This window comes from Oryctolagus cuniculus, chromosome 2, assembly GCF_051225735.1.
Source record: "Oryctolagus cuniculus isolate XC-2025 breed Fujian yellow rabbit chromosome 2, ASM5122573v1, whole genome shotgun sequence".
Lineage (NCBI taxonomy): Eukaryota > Metazoa > Chordata > Mammalia > Lagomorpha > Leporidae > Oryctolagus > Oryctolagus cuniculus.
This window is the reverse complement of record NC_142868.1, coordinates 177,243,304-177,264,583: the sequence shown is the minus strand read 5'-3', so window position 1 is coordinate 177,264,583 and position 21,280 is coordinate 177,243,304. Positions and strand designations below refer to the sequence as shown.

At 52.2% G+C, this 21,280-nt stretch overlaps 1 protein-coding gene across 1 annotated transcript in view; it reads right to left on the bottom strand.

The window, feature by feature from the left end:
- Positions 1-5,449: 5,449 nt before the first annotated feature.
- LOC138843257 (calpain-13) overlaps positions 5,450-21,280 on the bottom strand; it is a 50,871-nt gene continuing 35,040 nt past the window's right edge. The window contains exons 12-23 of the mRNA XM_089326591.1: positions 20,985-20,996; positions 18,631-18,833; positions 17,556-17,592; positions 17,141-17,197; positions 14,057-14,114; positions 13,902-13,960; positions 12,816-12,884; positions 11,697-11,772; positions 9,558-9,686; positions 8,634-8,689; positions 8,017-8,074; positions 5,450-5,631 (exon numbers count right to left, since the gene is read on the bottom strand). Of these exons, the coding sequence (XP_089182717.1) occupies positions 8,048-8,074; positions 8,634-8,689; positions 9,558-9,686; positions 11,697-11,772; positions 12,816-12,884; positions 13,902-13,960; positions 14,057-14,114; positions 17,141-17,197; positions 17,556-17,592; positions 18,631-18,833; positions 20,985-20,996 (783 nt within the window). The 3' untranslated portion in view covers positions 5,450-5,631; positions 8,017-8,047. The remainder of the gene's footprint in view (positions 5,632-8,016; positions 8,075-8,633; positions 8,690-9,557; positions 9,687-11,696; positions 11,773-12,815; positions 12,885-13,901; positions 13,961-14,056; positions 14,115-17,140; positions 17,198-17,555; positions 17,593-18,630; positions 18,834-20,984; positions 20,997-21,280) is intronic.

The following is a 21,280-nucleotide window of genomic DNA, read 5'->3' as shown; positions in this document are numbered from 1 at the left end:
CTCATTCTCAGGAACCTCTTCTGCCCGCCGGGGCCATGACCTCCAGAGCCTGCTGACCACTGCATGGCTGACGGGGGCCGAGCGCCACCTGCCTTGCTGGCTGCCTTCCCCTCCCCCGCTGTATTGCTGAGCCACACTCAGACCTCTCTTGTCACGGGGAGGCCTCCATGGAAAACATGTCTTGTTTAGCCACTTGGCTGTGAAACAATCAGGATTCAGACACTGGGGAGAGTGATTTCTTTTTTTAAATAAAAAAGGTAATTGACATAACAATTATACATATTTATGGGATATCACAGATGTTTCAGTGCATACAGACATTGTATAATGTTCAAATCAGGGCAAGCATATCTCACGTCGCAAACATTTATCATTTCCTTGTTGCAAAAACATTCAGTATCTTTTCTTCTAGCTTTTTGAACCACATAACGCACTGTTGTTCGCGACAGTCGCCCACTGTGTGACAGCACAGCAGCAGTTCCTGCCCCTGTCTCGCGGTAACTTAGTGCCGCTGACCGTCTTCGCCCACTCCTCCCCCTCCCCCGGCTGCCCAGCCTCTGCTGACCCCCATTCTACTCTCAGCTGCTATGAGATCAGCTGTTTTAGTTGCCACAGATGAGTGACATCGTGCAGTACCGGTCTTTTTGAGCTCGGTTCACTCCACTCAGCACGATGTCCCCAGGTCCACCTCTGCTGTTGCAAATGACAGGATGGCATCCTTTCCAGTGCAAGGGTGCACCACATGTCCACCAGGGCGTGGGTGCTAAGACTGCTGTGTTACTTGCTGATGAGAGTGTGATTATCTGCTAACGGCCCCAGTCATGTGTCACCCACAGCTCCCCAAGGGCAAACTGGCTCATTCTGGCTCTCCCAAGAAATGGATATAACTGATGGGTGGGGGGGGTGACTGGAGCTTCTCCCCTCCTTTCTCACACACAGAAGGCTATTTCCTGTGTCATTGTCTAGGGAGTCCAGGCTGTTGTCCCGAAGTGCTCAGGTGACCTGCCAGGTGGTCTTGGGCTTGCTGGAGCCGGACCTGGCCAAAGGCAAGGCCCACAGCCCTGGAAGGTCACTGCTTTATGGGGCTGGTTTAGCGACCTCACAGCCACCAGGGACCACGGACACCCCTGGAGTAGGAGCCAGCTTCTCCAGCGCTCACTGTGGGTGAGTCCTGGAGACAGACAGGACATTCCCGTGCAGAAGGCACAGGGTGAGTGAGAAACTTCCTTCCTTTGAGGGACCACCGAGGCCGCTCTGGACAATCCCGCAGCACAGCGAGCACAGCCTTCTGCACTCCTACTGCAAGGCTGACCGGCGCCACCACCCCAGAGGTCCCCCAGGGAGTGGGAATGGCCCACCCCCTTCCTCAGGATTCCTTGGAGGACATCTCCCCAGCGGCTCTGCCCTGGCTCCAGCCCGAGCCCAAGCCACAGGCAATTCATGCACCTTGAGGGCCAGCAGCAGCATGGAGGGAAAGTCGGGAGCAGGCACTCCTCCCTTACCCCAGGCCAGGGTCAGGGGCCAGGCCAGGGGCAGCTGTAACAGCAGCGGCTTCTCTGCCTGAGCCAGGCTGCAAGGCGCTGCCTGCGGACTTCCACCCTGGCGTGGCTTTTCTCAGGTGCATGGGGCTGCGTTAGGTGACGTCTCTCATACAGATGCTACCTTTCTGTAACTATAATCTTCTGACTTCCCTGTCCCTGGTGTACAACAGCAGCCCTGGCTCTTGTTTCCTCTCTCCCTCCCTCCCTCCCTCCTGAGTCATAAAATCTTGTCTCTGGCTATTTGCTAGTTTACTTATTACTTCCTAAAATGTTGGTCTAATGTACATAATTGAAAAACTCAGATAGTATTACAAGGCATGAAGGTAAAACAGAACTCCTCTCTCCCATTCCTGCTCTAAATTTCTCTCCCCAAACTGTCTTCTGATGTGCTGCCTCCATTTTTTTCTAAATAAGATGCTTACACAGCTAATATTTGACATGTCGATTTTCAATGCCTATTGATTTTTATGATGGAAGATGGGGCTAGGGTGCTCTTCACCTAGTTTCCTATCTGTATCTTTTCTTGCTCCATTCTTCTAATGTACTTGTATCACATTTTTGTTAAACCAATATTAATTTTTATTTTGTTACAATTATGTATGTACTGTTCGCTGAGTGAAGAAATAGTGTAAGATCACACTGCCTTTCTTTCATAATTCTTTGTTCTTCCACAGTTAAAAATTACCTCATTTTTTTGCCTGCATAGTCTTTCATTATCTTAATAATTCTTTCAACACTCTGCAACAGAATTTCAAAACCCTCATGAGCAGTATTTTTCCTATCATTAAGCAAACTGATAAATGATTGGTTCCATTTTCCCAGCTATCACCCCTCGGAACAGCCTGCTCCTCACATTCCTCTCCTGTCTCTACTGTTGGGCCATGACTTTCCTGGTTTCCAGCTGTTCCCTTCCTGATTTACGTCCTTAGAGTGTAAGTGTCATTCTCTCAGTTGGTTACCCTTCTGTTCCAACACCAACCCCAGAAGGCTGGACACCCTGGCCTCGCCTGTAACCACCAGCTCTGTGTTTGTGAATGGGGTTGGGGGTTTTCACACTGCCAATGGAAAATCCAGACTCCAGCCCTCAACTCAACCTGCACAGCAGTTTGACTCAAACTTCTGACAGTCTTGTCTGCCCCTTGGTGTCAGTCTTCAACCCAAATTTGACTCAAGTGTCTCAAAGAATTTCTCTGGTCCAAAGAGTGGGAGAGATGGATGTATTGGGACAGAGGCAGGTGCACTCTAGAAAAATCTACTGTTGGTGATCAGCAAGATCAAGGCCACTGTGGCCCACATTTTACCTTCATGTAGGTTAGAAGGTGGTCCTTTCCTCAAGAGACTTTATTTCTGTGTCGTGGGAAGTTGTTAAACCATGAATTCTGTTGGAGTAAGGTGCTCCACTGCTGCATGAACAGTACGTAACCGTGGTCGTGGATGATATCAGCCCACCTGTCAACAGTATGGAACTGGCAGTACATTAAACCTCTAGACTCTAATCAATACAGACCAGCACAGCTTCAAATGTCTGAGGAGCACATACCAATGCACTGAGTATTAGCATTTTAAAAATTACGATCTTGATGTTTTAACATCAGTATTGCCTTCAATGTGGCAATGGTGCTTTGTTCAGGAAGCAATGGAATTCAATGGGAGGAGAGGATGGGTTGTTCAGCCTAGTTGCACCTACCCATTTCCCAAGCTAACAAGTCAGAGAGGAGAAGATGGGTTGAGGATGAGACCCAGAGAGAAGTCTTCTCACAATGGACGCATACCCCAACTTGCCCAGCGAGTCCAAGGGCAGGTCAAAGACCTTTCTTCGTAGTTTGTAGGGAATGAGCCAGAAGCAAAGTAGACTAGTGATACGGTTCCAATAACCCCAGTAACACGACTCCCTTAGCTCCTAAGACAAGCCTTAGTTTGTTCCAGTGACATTTTCTTGGACAGAGAACCAAAAATGAGGAGAGGGAATTCTTTGCATTGAGTGCTGGCCAACAGTGCAAGCCTCGCTGCTGCCTGAGAGTGATGGGAATCCTGGAAGAAAGGAGTCTGACTGTGAACCAGCAGAGCTTACATGTGCACCAAGCACAGCAAAGCAGGTCTCACAACTATGAGGCTGAACAGGTCAGATAGTGGTCTTCATCAGAGAACAGAGATTCTGACAGGTTACAGAGAGTAACAAGATAATCTTAGCCATCTGCTTCCCAGTACCCCAAGAGGGAAGAAAATAGAGAAACAGATAAAATACTGGGGAGACTTGGGTATAAAATAATATTTGTAAGAGTTAGGATGAGAACAAAACAGAAGAAGATACAAAGCTGAATAAATGATTTAATTCAGTCATTTGGGAAATGGTTTTATGGAATAATTTCTCTATGAAGGCACGTTGATTTTTTACTAAGGAGATATCAACAAGAAAGGGACTCATAAGCTCACAGTCTAGCCGGGGATACAGACATCAAACAGTAATTTGAAGTGTGTTAACTCAGCCAACTACAAATAGTAGAGAATGTCCTCAATCTGATAAATGCTATTTAGGAAAAACTCTCAGTTGACATCATACTCAGGATAATAAGGGCAGAGAAAGAGTAAAAGGAATTCAAATTGGAAAATATGAAAAATTATATCTATTTACAGATGACATGAGTTTGTATAGATGAAATTCTAAGGAATCCAGTACAATATTTGAACTAATCAATGAGCTTAGTAATGTTACAGGATGTCAGATCAATAGACAAAAATCTATTTTATTTCTAAACACTAGCAATGAATAACCAGGAAATGAAATTAAGGAAAAATTCCATTTATAATAGCATAAAAATAATATAATCCTTGAGAGTAAATTCAAGAATGAAGTACAAGATTCTACACTGAAAATCAGAAACATTATCAAAAACTAGAACTTTTTAAAAAAAAAAAAGTGGAGAAACATCCCATGTTCATGGATCAAAGGACTTTCACGGTGTGAAGCCATCAATGTTTCCCAGGTTACTTTATAAATTTAATGTGATCTCTATCAAAATCTCAGCCCACCAACACAGTTTTTTTGCAGTAAGTGAGAAGTTGATCCTAAGAAATGATACATGTATGTGAATGCATGGAACCCAGAAAGCCAAAATAAACTGTGTGGGAGCAAACTGTTGAAATCCTTACTTAAGGTATACTAAGCTGATCTTCTGTATATTAAGATAATCGAAAATGAATCTTGATGTGAATGGAAGGGGAGAGGGAGTGGGAAAGGGGAGGGTTGTGGGTGGGAGGGACGGTATGGGGGGGGAAGCCATTGTAACCCATGAGTCGTACTTTGGAAATTTATATTCATTAAATAAAAGATTAAAAAAAAAAGTATTAGGGCCTCTGCTGCCCATGTGGGAGACCAGGATGGAGTTCTTCTACTGCTCTCTCTCTCTCTCATATCCTCCCTTTGCTTTTCAAATAAATAAAAATAACATTTTTATAAAAAGAAAAAAAAACTGGAAAAATAAACGAATCTGAAAGCTACTAGAAAAACAGAGAAAACAACGCATGTGTACCAGAATAAGGACAGACATTAGGACACATTTATTTTTTTTAAACAAATGCCAAGGCAATACAATGGGGGAAAATAATTTTTTTCAACAAGTGGTGCTGGAACAGCTGATTATCTGAATGCAAAACCATGATGTCAGACCCCTGCCTTATACCATGAACAAAAGCCACCTCAAAATAAATCACAGACCTAGGGATAAGAGCTAAACCATAAAACTTCTAGTAGAACAAAGGAGTAACTACTTGTGATTTGGGGTTATGCAATAATATCTTTTTAAAAATCAATCATCATAGTTTTTAATGTGGGGCAAGAAGAGTATATTAATGTTTACATGGTATGATTCAGTGAAGCAGAGCAGAGTGGGTCAAGGACCCGAGGCTGGGCAAAGCATGGAAAACAGATGGAAATAAAGACACACTCCTGTGGTGGGAGGGGAGCACGGCGGAGGGGCGCAGGTGCAGGCCAACGGGCAGGCAGGTGGGAGATGCTGCTCAATCTTGCGGTCCACACGGAAGACTCCAGATTTTTCATATAAGCAACGGGGAGACATTGAAGGGTTTTAACCTGTGAAATGGAAAGATTGCATTTGGAGTTTTAAATTTACACCCTGGCTGCCAGAATTTATTTCAGGGTTATGAGGGGTATAGGAAACTCAGACTGATAACCAGTGGAAATGTGAGGGGGGGGAGGAAGGGGGAGGAGGGGGAAAGAAGGAGGGGAAGAGGGAGGGAGAGGGGGAGAGGGAGAGAGAGGGGCAGAGGGAGGGGGGGACCTGCTCTCTGACACCACAGGGCAAGCTGGCCTGGTTATAGATGAAGGTGAGGAGGGGGGCCTGCTCTCTGACACCACAGGCAAGGGGGCCTGGTTATAGATGAAGGTGAGGAGGGGGTTCTGCTCTCTGACACCACAGGGCAAGGGGGCCTGGTTATAGATGAAGGTGAGGAGGGGGGCCTGCTCTCTGACACCACAGGGCAAGGGGGCCTGGTTATAGATGAAGGTGAGGAGGGGGGACCTGCTCTCTGACACCACAGGGCAAGGGGCCTGGTTATAGGTGAAGGTGAGGGGGGGCCTGCTCTCTGACACCACAGGGCAAGGGGGCCTGGTTATAGGTGATGGTGAGGGGGGGCCTGCTCTCTGACACCACAGGCAAGGGGGCCTGGTTATAGGTGAAGGTGAGCTTGTGGATGGGGAGGTGGAAGTTCCTCACCCCCCTGCTTCCAATTCTGCTGAGCGACCATGAGCCCAGAAGGAAAGCCTGTGCTTTAATAGGATAGAGCCAGAGCCTGGTGATTAAGGAGGGCACCGGGGGCAGCACTGGGAGGGGACCAAAACACCCATAGCTTGTATCTTCTACTTCCTCCTTATGCAGCCTTCAAAACAGAAAAGGTGGAAAAATTCATCAACAGGGAACTGGCCTCCCATATAGAGAAAAAGCTGATGAGAGAGAGTCCAGCCATTGCAAAAGTTCACACTTTCGGGACCTGTGTGCCAACTTAGCTTAAAGATATAATTGAGGAGTCATTCTTGATTCTAAAAATCATGCAGATTTTAATAGGCACAAAAACTTAGAGGTGGTTAAATATCCTGTTGCAAAGAAGGACTAAAAGAGGAATCTAAGAAAATAGAATGGACTTGAATTAACCATGATCTCTGTGATGTTTACTAACAGGAAGCACCACGAATCTATCAGGAAGTGTTTACGCTAAAATATTATCTCCTCATGGAGACGGTGTCTGTCTCCAGATTCCAAGCACATGACTGGGGGACCAGCACAGCGGCACAGCTTGGGATGCCCGTGTATCACTTCGGGAGTGCTGGTGTGAGTCCTGGTGGCTCTGCTTCCAAATCCAGCTCCCTGAAAAAGTGCCTGGAAAAGCAGTGGATCACAGTCCAAGTGCTTGGGTCCCTGCCATCCGCGTGGAAGATGGAAAGGTGTGCCAGCTCAGCATTGGCTGCTGTGGGCATTGGGGGAGTGAACCCACAGATGGACGATCTCTTTCCATCTCTGTCCCCCCGCCCCGTCACTCTAACAAATAGGTTAATGAATCTTAAAAAAAAAAATACATGCTTGGGAGGGTCAACAAATGTTTAGAAATACATTCACGTTTCAGAGGTTATAGATCGCAGGACTGCTGTGTGGAGAGGGTACTCATCAAAGAAACACTGTTGCAGACGTAAGGTCACCAGCAGGTCCAAAGTGAGAACCAACACGGACAACTGGGGAAGGAAGGCTTTCGGGGAGGCAGCAGACATCCTCAGTATCTGAAGGCCTGGCACATCTGGTCTGTGATTCTACGGTGGTCCTGAGGGTGGAGCTAGAGGCATGGGTAGAGTGTTCTCTGGAAGCAGGTGTTGTCCCACAAGGAACCTTCAACATCTGGAGATGTCCAACAGGGGAGAGCATGCACTACTGGGCTCCCCAGTCACAGAGGAGCCTAGAAGAGTCTGTTGGGGCTTCTACTACTGCAGGGGAGCAGTGTGGACTACGTAATTGTAGGGTGTATCCCAGGCAAACCAATGTGGAGAAAATGAGAGAGTGTGCTAATTCTTCAGTACACACATACAAGAGGTATGAACACAGACTACTACAGATGGATGTGGTCGGTCCACTGTACGGTGAGGCAGTGGTGGAGGTGGGACCAGACCTGGAGCTCCCCTCCACATGATCTGTCCCTACTGCTGCACACCGTTCTACCTGCACTGCCCCTTTGTCTTTGGAGCTTCAGGTAAGACTTCTAAACCCCCACTCATTACTTTCAGGCTGCTTCCTTCCATGAATGCCCCCTGGTCTTCACGACACAGACATTTGCAGCACTGGCCTTGAAATTCAAGAGCCCTGAGCAGCTGAGCACTGGCTCACACAGATAAGGTTTCAGCCTTCCCAGTGAGGGAGGAGAAGGGGCATGGTCCCTAGGAGGAGGAGAGGATTCCAACACTACCATGTCTTACCTGGACCACACGGTCTTCTCTCCTCCTCACCTCAATTGTACATGACCAGGTTCAGCCACTGGGAAATAAGCATTGTCGTTACAACCAAGTTCTTCATCTCGTTAGCCTAGCCCAGAGTAGGGAATGCCACCCTCCTCCCTTGGGAGACCTCAGTCCAGTCTCCTCACCCCTTTCTAGCTAATTTCAACCCAAGCAGGAGGTCTCAGCACCCCTGTCACATACATCTTCTGCTCCTCTCTGAGAAGCCAGGTACTGATAGGTACATTGGAGGTCGACCAGCTGGCCAGTTGGGAGGTTCAACAATTCAATGGGAGTCAGTTTAATGTACAGTGTGCTCCGTGGCTGTTCCTGAGTTTCCCCTTGGATTTATGACTCCCACATAATCCTCTGCTTTATTAAGCTCTTGGAAATAAAATAAAATCTCTCTGCCAAGGTCCTCCAGCAGCCTGGCAGCTGGCAATATATAAAGGCAGTAATTGGAGGCCGGGGGCCAGCAGCCTGGCTGCTGCTGATGGATGATCCCTTATCCTCAGGGAGAAAACTACCCCAGGAGTCCGATCTGCAGAGGTGGCCCCGGGGGGCTGTGGTCCGTCCCTAGGGCTGGGGAGACAGCTCACCTCCATTTCTGTCAGGTACAGTCCTGTTCTATCCTTGGAGAGGTTACGGAAAGTCTCTAGGACAAAGCAGGAGAGGCGTCAGCTGAACGAGGAGGGAGTATGGCAGGGCTCAGGTGGAGACTGTGGCCATGTGACCATACGTGCAGCAGCCCTGCTCTGCAGAGCACCACTGGCTCCCGCCCTCTCCTCCCTCCTGTTCCCTCTGCACGTGGGGCAGCTGGGACTCTTCTCCTCCCCCCAGGGCTGCTCTGGCCCTTGCTGCTGCGTGACCACACCTTCAGCTCCGTGTATGCTGGCCCGAGTGCAGCGTGGGGAGCTCCCTCGTCCACTGAGGAATCACTGGGAGCAAGGCTGGGGCCCAAGTGCCCACCCACAGCTTAGGTTTGCAGAGGCGCCTCCCAGCTGGGAGGGATCAGAAGAAAAAGGACTTGCAAGCACTTTGAGCCCCCTCCCCCTCCCGCTCAGTCCCAACAGCTCCATGTTGAGCTGCACCATGGCCTGGGCTTCACAGCAGCTTTCATTTAACACAGGAGCTCAGGCTGCTCGAAGATGTCAACCCTCTGCCTCCACCGTGGGGGTGAGCGCTGAGCCTGGGGAAGACCTGCCACCCCCACCTGGTCACTAGTGTGGGAGGTTCCTCAGCAGAGGCCAGAGCCTTCCCTGCCCAAGGAGAGAGCAGGTGCGGCTAGCAACACAACCCGCCAAGGGCACACAGGGAGCCACACCGACCTCTGAGAGAGGAAAGAGAGGCCCCAGCAAGGGGAAGTGCCGGGGGCCCACGGCGACAGTCACCAGGCTGGGAACGCCACTGCTGACACTGGACCAAGCTCACCCCCTCCTGAGGCCCTGTCCAGGGCTGAGACGAGGTGCCCCCCCAGCCCTCTGCTGTATTCTTTGGTCACCCAGGGTGTCAGGGACACTTACTTGCCATGGTTTCCAGGCGCATCAGAAAGCAGACCAGGCTGGGGAAGCTGATGCTACCAGAGCTGTCACTGTACCGCAGAGTCATGAGATGCAGCAGCTTCCCGCTGATGGAGACCCCTGTGAGGAAGTCTGGGGCCCCAGGGTGAGCTGGTGAGTCGGGGGAGCCTTGGGGGTGGCCCTCTGCCTCGTGAGGTTTGGGTACCCAGCAGCCTCTCTCCCCTCTCCTGCTCGGTGTCTCTTCTCCCCGGTGGCTGCCAGGCCCCATGGACACAGTTCTGGAGTCGGCCAGAGACCAGACTTAGGGCTTAGGGCTAAATTAAAGCACACGGCATATCTGCTTCAAGGAGGTGAAGCTTCCAGGCCTGGGATGATGATAATAAAGCCAGAGGGTGCACAGGTGCTTCATAGTTCACCAAGAACTCCTCATCACGTCATCCCGCCTGATTGTCTGAAACCACCATGGCCCCCAGGTTAACTCTGGGAGACAGTCTCCATAATTCTCCCTCCAATGACACCTGGCCGGGATGCGGGCTAGGAAGACAGGGCAGCTGGTCCCCACATAAGCACCAACCCGCCCTCCAACCAACCCCTCTTCTGGGGACAAAGCAGCCCTCAGAGCACTCAGATCATTCCCATGCTGTGTGCAAGTTGTCAGGGCGGTGGGGCTCGCTTCCAGCCCTGCCTCTGCCCGGCCTCCCCCTACCCCCAACCATGGCAGTCTCCAGGTCTGTATGAGGGAAGCTGCTGGCGGGGGGATGGGGGGAGGTGGAAGAGGGCCGGGGAGGAGGGAGATTCAGTCCTGCGCTGCTCCGCCAGAGAAGGGCTGGGCCTCGGAGTGGAGCCAAGGCTCAGAGGATGCTCCCTCTGGTGGGCAGGAGATCAGCACCTGGCTCACTCTGGCCTGGCTAACTCGCACTTCCAGAAGACTGGCCAGTGGTGGGGCCTGCAGCTCAGCTGACCCTGGAAGTCACACTACCCACCAGGGGCTGAGCCTGCTGGAGGCAGGACTGGTCTTGCCAGCAGACTCAGAAAGACGTGAACTTGGATGCCTGTAGGCAGAGCACGCACACTCTCCCACTGGCCACCTTCAGAGGTCACCCCTCTTACGTGACCATGACCTGCCTGGCCCTGAAGCCTTTTCAGCTGAACTTGAACTTCTCTTTTTCTGCTTTTTATTATTCTGGAGCCATTAGTGAGGTCTCTGTTACAGACTTTGCTCTGACTCTTCAGCGGTTCTCAACGTATGGTTCCCAGGACAGAGGCAGGAGCATCACCGGGGAGCTTGTTGGGAAAGCAGCTGCTCAGTCCCTCCAGGCTTGTGCCTCAGAAACGCTGCGCGAGGCTCAGCCACGTGTGTTTTAACAAGCCCTGCAGGGGATACCGCAGCACGCTCAGCTTCGAGCACAGACTCCCCGGTTATGACAGGTTGGAGGGCGGGTCGGTGCTTACGTGGACACCAGCTGCCCTGTCCTCCTAGCCCACGTCCTGGCCAGGTGTCACCGGAGAGAGAATTATGGAGACTGTCTCCCAGTGCTAACCGGGGGCCATGGTTTTACAGGTGGTGGTCCCTGCCCTGCCCAGGTTTCTGACAATCAGGCGGGATGACGTGATGAGGAGTTCTTGGTGAACTATGAAGCACCTGTGCACCCTCTGGCTTTATTGTCATCATCCCAGGCCTGGAAGCTTCCCCTCCTTGAAGCAGACAGATGCCATGTGGTTTAATTTAGCCTAAGCCCTCAGTGAAGAGAGGGAAGAGAGATCATGAACCTGCTTCTGGGTATTGAACCCCCATGGCCCAGGTCCTGAGATGCGAGCTTCTGCAAGGCGAGCCCCGTTCATTCCTGGTAGGGTATCAATCACCCAGGGCTCTTTTCTCACGGTCAGAGCTGTACTGGGAGAAAGGTCGCTGGGGAAAGTGACTGGCTCATGAGGACTCGGGTGGGGGCAGGAGGGGTGATGCCCAAGTCACAGAGGCCCACTGAGGCCGAGTGAACGGGGGAGGGGGAGAGTGGCAGGATCACCTCTCTCCTGACTTCCCAGAATGACTACGCCCACCTTGCCTACAGCAGCTACCAGCGTGCACATCACACACGCCACCCCCACGTCCCCTGTCTCACAGCTGAAAGGGCCCCGCCTTACCTGTATTCTCTATGGCCTTCCTCAGGTCTGAGCTCAGGAGAAATCCAGAGCTCTGCTGGAGTTTCTGGAAAACACGCTGAAACGGAAAACGAAGCAAGAAGCTCATGTGAGACCTAGAGGTGTCCAGCACTGGGGCAGTTCCCAGAAATGTCTCCATCCCCCCTAGAGGTGGGGGAGGCTGCTCACCAAGACTGGGGTGGAGCCAGCTCAGAGGTAGGCAGGGCAGCTGAGCAGCTGGCTGGGGAAGGCAGGAGTGGCTACACCTGGCCATGCCCGGGACTGCAGCTCCTCAGCTCCCCAGCTGCTCCCCAATCCACTCCCCCTCTCCAACCCTGACATGGCCCCTGACACCAAGGGCAATTTGCTGACTTCAAGGGAGGTGTGGGCTCTCTGAAAAGTTCACACGGTGTCGCAATAAACAGCAGATTTTATAACCAAACTGCTCCGATGGAAACCCCAGCTCCACTGCCCACAGCTGTGCAGCCTTGGGCACACTGTAGCCCTTTTGAGACACCAGTTTCTTAATCAGAAGCACAGGGCAAATGATGATGCCTACTTCAGCCTTATTGCAAGGACTAAAGGAGCAAATCTCTAGAAAGTGCTTAGGAGCGGGGCTTGCACAGGAGTGAGCGCTGTGTCGTCCCTACTGAAAGCAGACTAGAACCGCCTCCCCATCCCCGGTGCACACGCACTGCAGAAGGTGGTCTGCGAACCAGCTTGCTGTTGCATGGGCCTTCCACCCATGGAAGCCAGTGGGAGAAGGTGAATCTGAGGGAGCTCGGCCCTGGAGGACCTGAAATCTAAAGGTGGGGAGGGCAGACTTGACAGCCCTTGCAGAAGCTGAACAGACCCAGGTCAGGGTCTAGGTGCAGCTGACCGGCAGGCCAGAGTCCCCAGTGACCTGGCTCTCCTCCATCATCCTGCCACTTCATCGGGCAGTGCCTGCGCCCTCTCGTGCTGCCAGCACACCTCCTCAAACAAAATGGGAGCTGTCTGCGAGGGCAGGGGCGAGAGTCCCTCTGTTTGCACCACTTAATCCCAGTGCAGGTCTGTGCCCCCAGCAAACGTTTGCTGAACTGGAAGGAACAGGACTGTCAGTCATGGAGAACCTGCTCGCACCTGGTAGTGGATGAGGCGCTGCCACAGTCTCGCAAACTCCTCTAGGTCGAGCCACCCGTTCACTTTCAGCTGATGGGGAGTTAAGGGTTAACCGGTCCAGCGTGCAAAGAGCAGAGGGGCCTCTGGTACTGCCAAGGAGGCTGAAGCCCAAGCATTCCATCCATCAGCAATAACCCCCTGCGTGTGGCGTCACCAGGGCATTGCCCCATGCCAGCGAGCTCCCTCTGATTCTGGGAGCAAACAGGCTTAGACTGGTTTTCTAGAGAAAGATGAACAGCTGGAGGGAGAAGGAAGCCTTGAGAAAGGGAGGCCAATGTCGCTGGCATCTGAAGACAGGAGCCCAGGAGACGGCCTTCACCGGTCGGGGTGGGGTCCCCGCCAGGGAGCACGGGGGTTGTCACTCTGGAAGCCGCAGTGAGAGGTGTGTGCAGGGAACACTCTCCAGGGTAAAGCCAGCCCTGGTCAACACGTAAGATGGGTTCAACGACAACAGATGAAGTCCTCTGAGAAACAAGAAGGGAAGCTGGCAAGTGGGGAGGAGGGAGGCTAGCAAAGCCCCATTTGCTTTGCTTGGGTCCGGCCCCAGGCTGTTGGCTGCCCAGGCCAGGAGACTGCTGTGTGTCTCCGAGCACTCCCACCACAGCCAGCGGAGACAGGACCTGATTTATCATTTCATCGAGAAGCTTCTTGTTCTACAGTGGCCACCCTTGCGTTGCCAATCAAGCCTTGTTAACAGTGTGCTAACTGGGTGATCTGTCTCTCCCAGGAGACAGCACATGGGCCAGTGGGGTGCGGGGAGAGCCATGTGCAGAGCCCGTCTCTCCTGCCTGGGAGACGGGGAGGGCAGGGGCCAAACAGCTCATTGGAGAGCACAAGCCCGGACCTTGATGCTTGGTCCTGCCGCTTGTAGCCACTTCCTGCACCTGCCAATGCAGTGTATTAGCAGAAATGGGTACAGGGGCTGTGGTTGGTCCAGAGGGTTAATGAGCTAGCAGAGAATCCACAAGACCCCAGCTCCTGGGTGAGCCCTAATTGGGCCCCTGGGGAAGCTCTCAGAATGCATAGGCTCTGAATGGCAAAGGATACATCCATCAGAGCCACAATGCTGCGGCACTCATCCAAGGAGAATGTGTCCCCCGCAGGTCCTGGAGAGAGAACAGGAAGGCTGGAAATGCTGGTCTGAGGGGGCAGGGGGATGGTGGGGTCAGGCTGGGAGCAGAAGGTCCTTGGGATGACCATACCTGACAGGAGCTCCTGGTTGAGAAGGCTCTGCAGCCTGGTAGCGTCCACGTCCAGCCCCTGGTGCAATTGAGAGAGGACCATGGGCATCAGCACAGCTGGGACCCAGCAGGCACACCTGCCTGACAGTAGAGCACTCTCTAAACACTCACTTCCCACCCACCTCGGGCCCGGCAGGCTTTGTCTCAAAGCCTTCCCCTGAACACCTGTGGTGCTGGCCACCCCCGACATTTGGCACCTTGCTTTTCTCTCTCCATTCACCCCTGGACTGCAAGCAGTGGGTGCTTCCTCCTCGCTGTCCCAGGTGCTGGGAGCCCCTCTGGATAAGGGCTGTTGTGTGCTTCCCCTCTGCCTCCAGAAACACACTGAGAACATACAACTACGGTGTGTACCTCGGTGGGCACGGAGTGAAAAATACCAGACATCTAGGCTGTGGGAGGCGGCTGCACCTGAGCACATTACTAGTCTTCCCAGCAGCTGAAGCAAAGAGGGAGCTGGCATGGTTTTCCTTGGATTAAACTCAGGAAGCAACTGAGGCTGCGGGGGAGAGAAACCTGTCCTGGCCTGAGCTCTGCAGGAGTTAGCTGCACTCGAATTTTTGTTGGGGGCCGTGAACAGCTCGATGGGCAGCGTCTTCAATGATGTTCTAGAGGCAAGGTTGTGCTACGTCCTCCTGTGGCCCTTTCTCACGTCCTGGCAAGAGCTGAGAGGAGGATGTGACACTGTCACCTGGGGAAGCCTTTGCCTAGGGAGCTGGCATTGGTGGTCTTGTAGAGTGGGTGAGGGAGGGTAAGGTGCCTCCTGGGAGTTTTCATGAGAGCCAGCACCTCAAAGGCAACAGACGCACTGTCCCTTCCCACTCTTAGGGTTGCCCTCGGCACTTCCAACTGGACACAAAGCAGCCCCATCATCTTTCCTTTGGGGGCCCTTCAGCTCTAAGCCAGATCCCTCAGGATCACTCTGACCCGGACCCTACACGTAGTAACCAACCACAGTATTGGAGGAAATGAGGGGTGATGAGTTGAAATGGAGATAGAGAATGGAGATGATAGCTGCTTGAATAATTCCCAAAGAACTGCATGTTTGCCTGTACCACCAAAATGTATGACACCCAAGGGCCAGTGCTTGGGTATTCCCAAAGCTTAACGTTGTGGCACAGGAGGTTAAGCTGCAGCTTGCAAGGTTGGCATCCCATGTTGAAGTGCCAGTAGTCATCCTAGCTGCTCCTTTTCTGATCCAGCTCCCTGCTCATGTGCCTGGGAAAGCAGCAGCCGATGTTTAGGCCCCTGACACCCACGGGGAGACCCAGGCTTCACTGTAGCCATCTGGGGCGTTAACCAGCAAATGGAAGTCATTCTCTTCCTCTCTCCCCCCACCTCTTCTCTCCTCTCCCCCTGTCAAATAAATAAGTAAATCTTTTAACAAGTGCTTGGCATAGTACTCTCAGTGTCCTTAGTGCTTTGCAATTAAATGATGGGTAGAAGAAAGGACCTAGCCTGTCCAAGAATCCCAGTGTGTGCTTCCTTGCCCTCAGGCAGAAGCTGGTTGGAGTGTTACACCACACTCTGGCTAATGGAAGAAGTAGGAGGAGTGGTAAGAACACACTGTAGTATTAGTTCATAAGTTAAACTCATATAAGAGATTAGGGGATTGTGAATGCATGGATGAATATTTTTGCTTTAAACTTGCTGTGGAGGACACAGCCTCTGAGGATAGCCTACAGGTTTTGCAGAATGAAGCCAAGTAGGACCAGTTCAAGACCGTCCCCACCATGGGCTGAAAAGGAGGGCTGGCATCTACTTCCAGCTGTGTCCCTTGGCACAGTGCTGCACCTGCGTCTTCTCATTCCTACAAAGGCCCCACGGGGGCTCCCAGTCACCATCTGTGAGGAGGTGTTTGGCTACTGGGTAGGAGAGCTGTGATTAGGGAATCTGTACCATGTCATCACATGACAAATGGTAGCTTATTTTAGAGGTGCAGGTGCACGGGCCACGTGTGAGAATTTCCCACCTGCCCTGAAGGAAACAAGGACTCAGGCATTCTAATGAGGCCCTGCTGACCGTCTCTGGGAAGCTAACCTTGGCTTGGGCACCTGCTCTGGGGGAGCCAATCTGTCTTAATTCAATTCCACAGAAATGATTGAGCACCTCTTCTGGCCAAGGACAGCGTTCAGAGTTGGGGACAAGGAATGCATATGATGTCATCTCTGCCTTCCGAAGCTCATGGGCTGGAGACAGTCATCCTGTCTTGCCTTGCTGTGCATCAAGGAAAGTGCCTGAGTCCATGTCTGGACTCCATCTTTCAAAATAAGTCTGGATCCCAGGGGTCCAAAGTCATTGTACTTTGCACTGGCCCCCTCTATGTCTGGTCACACTTTTCATTTCTCCTTTTGCCTCCTTGCTGGGGCCAGGCTGCCTCCAGGTTACCACTACCCATTTAGCACTGGGAATGAAAATGCATTCTTGTCCTTGGCCTCTGGCTGCACCAAGGCAGCAGGTGCATGTGGTCATCTGTATCGCTTTCCACTTCCCATGCCAACATGATTAACGACGGTAAAGTCCCATCATGCAGAGCCCTTGGCAGCTGCTTTTAACCTGACAAGTCAGGGAGTTCTTTATAACAGTTTACTAAACCATTAGGCAAATCCCGTGTGCACATAGGTGGCTTGGCAGGAAGCGTGCCATTGGTGCTCTCTGCAGCTGGCCAGCACTGAGGAAGAGTGATGCCAGGTTGGTATAGAGGTGGCCAAGTGGGAGAAGGAAGGATTTCAAGGGACAGCGCCAGCTGCTTGTTTAAAGATTCAAAAGGCAACACACTTCATATATACCTCCTATAATTATCCCCTCCCTTCCCAAGCTCTAAGTTCCATATGGATGCCATCCCAATGAGGACGCCACTTCTCTACGGAGCTTGGCAGTTGGAGACGTTCTGGAGCCAATCCAGGGAGAGAGAGGGGCTGATAGAATGATCTGTCACCTTGCTTTTCCTCCCTGAATTCTCATGAGGGCCTGGGAGAAGTCTTCCTTCCTCAGCTCCCTCCCTCCCTCCCCAATCCTCCAAAAGGCCCTCAGCACTAGACACTGTACCTGCTGAGTGTATCTGTGGAAAACAACTTCTGGGGAGGCATCCTCCGGTAGACTTCCCTGGACCAAAGGGAAAATGGTCAACATTAAGCTTGTGGGGAAAGAGGCCACCAACAAGGACACAACCACCCCGCCTAGATCAGAGATAGAGGTCAGACAAGTGGAGAACCCCTTAGGGGCATGAAAAATCAATGGAAGGTTGTAGAAGGAAGGCTATTGTGTCCAGCCTGGCCCTGGGGGCCTGGTCTCCTCCCCTAACCCCTCTGCTCTGTCTCGCCCCTCCCCCTTCAAGCCCCCTTTTGCCCATTATGGTGTCTCTGTTTTCATGGTCACGGGTAAGGCAGTGAAGGAGACAGAATCTCCTGGAGATGGGATGTGGGCAGTGACACTCACTAGCCAAACTTTGCTGCACACCTACCTTCAGTGCCTTGAGGTTGAAATCACTGCCGACCTTCCTGGAAAAACAGGGGAATATGTGATGTAAATGGCCAGCTCACTATTCAAAGGACACCTGCCTATGGAGAGCAGCCAAGGACACTGGATATCTGTGCCAAGGACTTGAGTGGAGTCTTCAGCACTGCTGGCTGGGGCGTGGACCGCTATGGCAGTTCACAGGCAGTCAAGCACTGTGGCCTTGTGTCCAGCCTTGGGAGTGACTGTGGTCTGGTCTTCCAGTCATTGGTGAATGGTGTCTTTCACAATCAGATACACTCAGCACAGTAACCTCCAATGCCATCAGGCAGAGAAGCTGTGTCTTACGTTCCACCACCAACTGGCAGTGTGCTGCCTGCAGGCCTCACCCATGCTATTATAATGCCCAGCATGGCTGTGGTGGTGTCTTCCTCAGCCCCAAGAGGGGACGAGGTGCCCAGCAGAGCGAGTTCTTCTCGATCCCACTTTTGACCCAATGACTTTGCATTCAGGACCCTTCATGACTGGGGTCATCCATCTTTAAAGCCCACCTTTCAGTGTCTCCCTGATATGTTTCCCTGATATACCCCCAACTCTAGACAACTTGACACACGTGCTCACAAACCACTTTCCCATACACGTGGCTGCCACCACTCAACTCGTCAAAAAGCCCCATGCTCACCCCCTTCCATCCTGTTTGGGCTTTTTCTTCCACCTGCGTGGCCTTCCCCTTTAAGCCATTAACTTTCACTGTCCTGTGGGGAGTAGTTCAAGTGCTGTTTCCTCCAAGGAGCAGTGTTCTCACCCTCTCGCTGGAAGCAGTCCCCTCCAGTCTGCTGTCTCTGCATCGAGTGTTGCATCCAGCAGCAGCGCCTCCTTCTGGTGGTAGGGTCATTCGCTCCTAGGCCTTGTCACCCCCCTTTACAGTATCTCTCAATAGGCTCTCAATAGCGAGGCCCTCACCGTGTCCCCCTTGGACACAGCACACACTAGCGCGACACAGAGGGCACAGCGCAGCGTGGCACGATGAACCTCAGACAACAAAGCAGAAGCAAACATGCAGGATGCCGCAAGCCCTGTACCTGTCACCATCCGGCACTTTCAGGAAGATTCGGAGCAGGAACTCGGTTTCTTCTCGATGTGTGGAGGGGACCACGACGTAGGTCCCAGGGTTCAGATGGAAGATCTTTGTCAGGTTACACTTGGTTTCACAGTCTACACCCTGGACAGCATTTCTGAATTGGGAAAAAAAATTGGGCGGCAATCTCTCCCGGAACTCCTGGAACTGGAAGACACAGGATCATCGTGAGAAAACGCTCTCCAGCCACCAGGAAAGGATCCCTCCCTCCTCCACCTTCTAGATCCTTCTCTGTTCACCAGAACAGCACCAAAGACACTGACAATGGAGGCCATCTTTGTCTGAACTCTTACACAGCGCAGTTGAGGCTGCTCTGTTTGGGTGGCCCCTCGACAATGAATGCAGAGAAGTAGAACACACAGTTTCGTCTTGCTGAGCCTGAGACCACATTGGCTTCTGGGTTTCCTTTCTCAGCTTAGAGAGAGAGATGATTTCCAGGAAAACTGATGGCCTTGTGTAGTACCGAGGTTCTTTCTTTTCCCCTTGGGTCTTGCCCTTCTCTTCTGAACCTGGCACAATACACCCCAGCCTGTGATAGCGTGGCACAGTAGGATTCTTTTCACTTCCTCTGGTTCACCTGCAGTGGGGCCCTGAGATTCCTTCTCTTTGGAAAATAATAGGCCCTGATGACTTTCCTTTTATTTCAATATTTTTCTTAGAGATAAAACAATAAATATAATGCAGTTCCCATTTTTGGATGTCACAGTCATATTACATAATAAAAATCCCTTACTAAACAAATTTTCCCTACTATAGTCTAGCCTGAAGAATCCATCTAGAATGGTTACACAGCATGAAATGATTATTTACGAGCTCTGCTTGAAGGGGGAAGGAGAGAGCTGCTGTGTACACGGCAAGGACAGGGCCGTCTCCCAGGTGAGCCAGGAGCCAGTCCCCCAGGTGAACAGTGGGGGGTTCAGCAGCTCCTCCAAGGCTATCCAGCTGATGGAACCTGCAGTCCCCAGTGGGTTCAGGAACCTGACTCACTTGGACCCTCCTGACAAAAGCAGTGTTGGCACCCACGAGCCCTTCCCAGAGGGTGAGCCATGCCAGGAGTCCCTGGGTTGATCGTGTGTGAGGGTGGGGGGACGCAGCGCATGGCCCACCATCCAGAAGGCGAAGATGGCCCTGCTTACTGCCCTCTTTCCACCACTGGACACTCACAGCCCTGTCCCGGGTCCCCAGTGACAGTGAGAAATAGAGTGTGGGGAGAGAGGGGAGGCCTTGGTCCATGGCTCAGGGGTCCCCTTCCCCACACATCAAGTTAACACAGGACTAGTTGTGCACAGACCTGTTTATGTTGTTCTAGGGATGGGCATGTGCCTTCCTGGTCCAAGTCTCCACACTGTCCTCCAGAGCTGGGAATGGGGTGCTGACCACTCCTCACACCTGACTGCTCCTCTCAAAGCCCTGCCAGATATTTCCCTTCCGGGGCTGGGGCACCCAGGGCCAGAGCAGGATCCTAACCCCTGCCTGCAGCTGGGACACAGCTCCCAGGCAGGCCTCCTTGTTATCAGCTCTCTGCCTGAACTTCCGACTGTCCCCTGCACTGAGACTCCCTGCTCTGACCTCTGTCGGGAAGGGCTGGAAATGCCGCAGCCATGCTCAGCTGACTGTGGCCACATCCTGCTCCCCACACCTGTCTTCAGTAGCCAGGCAGATGTGCCTCCACTACACCTGCCCACTTGGCAGTGAGGGCACCACACGGCTCCTCTACACGGACAGAGCTGAGTGCTGTGAGCACGGACTTTGCCGAATCTGTCTGACCTTCTGGTCCTTCCTAATAGTTCTAAGTTGCTTTTCACTGACACTGAGCCAGGTCACCCATTTCGAAGGGGGGGATTTGCTTGTGAGTGGAGTTGGAGGACATTCCCTGAGGCTGCCTTTGGAGCGCACGCATTCTGTGGGTGGCGGCTTTGTGGGGCTGACTAACGCAGGGGGCAAAGGATGCTCCTGAGGCACCCACTTTGTGCTGCTCTCGTCTTTGGTGAGATGGGATTGGATGCATCAAGCTCACCCCTCTACCAGTGGCAAATGCTTGCAAATGGGTCCAGCCCCTCTTGAATGCTAAACAAGGGAGCAGCTCAGGGGATCCAACCTTCAGACCAGGGCAGCTCAGTGTTTTCCCACCGAGCTGACCTGTCTGGGGAGCCCAAGTATCTGATGCGAGACAAAGCAAGGCTGCATTTGCAGCCACTGATTGCATGAAGGCCCTGGGTGCCGGAACAGGAAGAGCACTTTACCAACGGACAGCGGCCAAGGCATGGGAAGCCCAGGGAAGGTGCCGGTGAGCCATACCTGAGAGTCCACCTGTGGACGAGAGGAAGAAAGACAGGTTCAGGGACCTGCACTGAAACAGAAAGTCAAGTGGCCCTGGATCTCTTCACCTCCTGTGTCAGCCTGTTCCCTGGTACCCCTGGACAGAATGAGGATGATTACTGACCCGCTGTGCAGAGTTGTAAGAAAGGAAGCCGATTCAGCTGCAGGCAGCAGCAAGTTGGAGACCAGGAGGGGAAGTATCTGAGGCATGCCTACCGCTCCTAACAACGCTGACAGCACTCACGGGGCCTCCAGAAAAGACAGAACTTGGACCC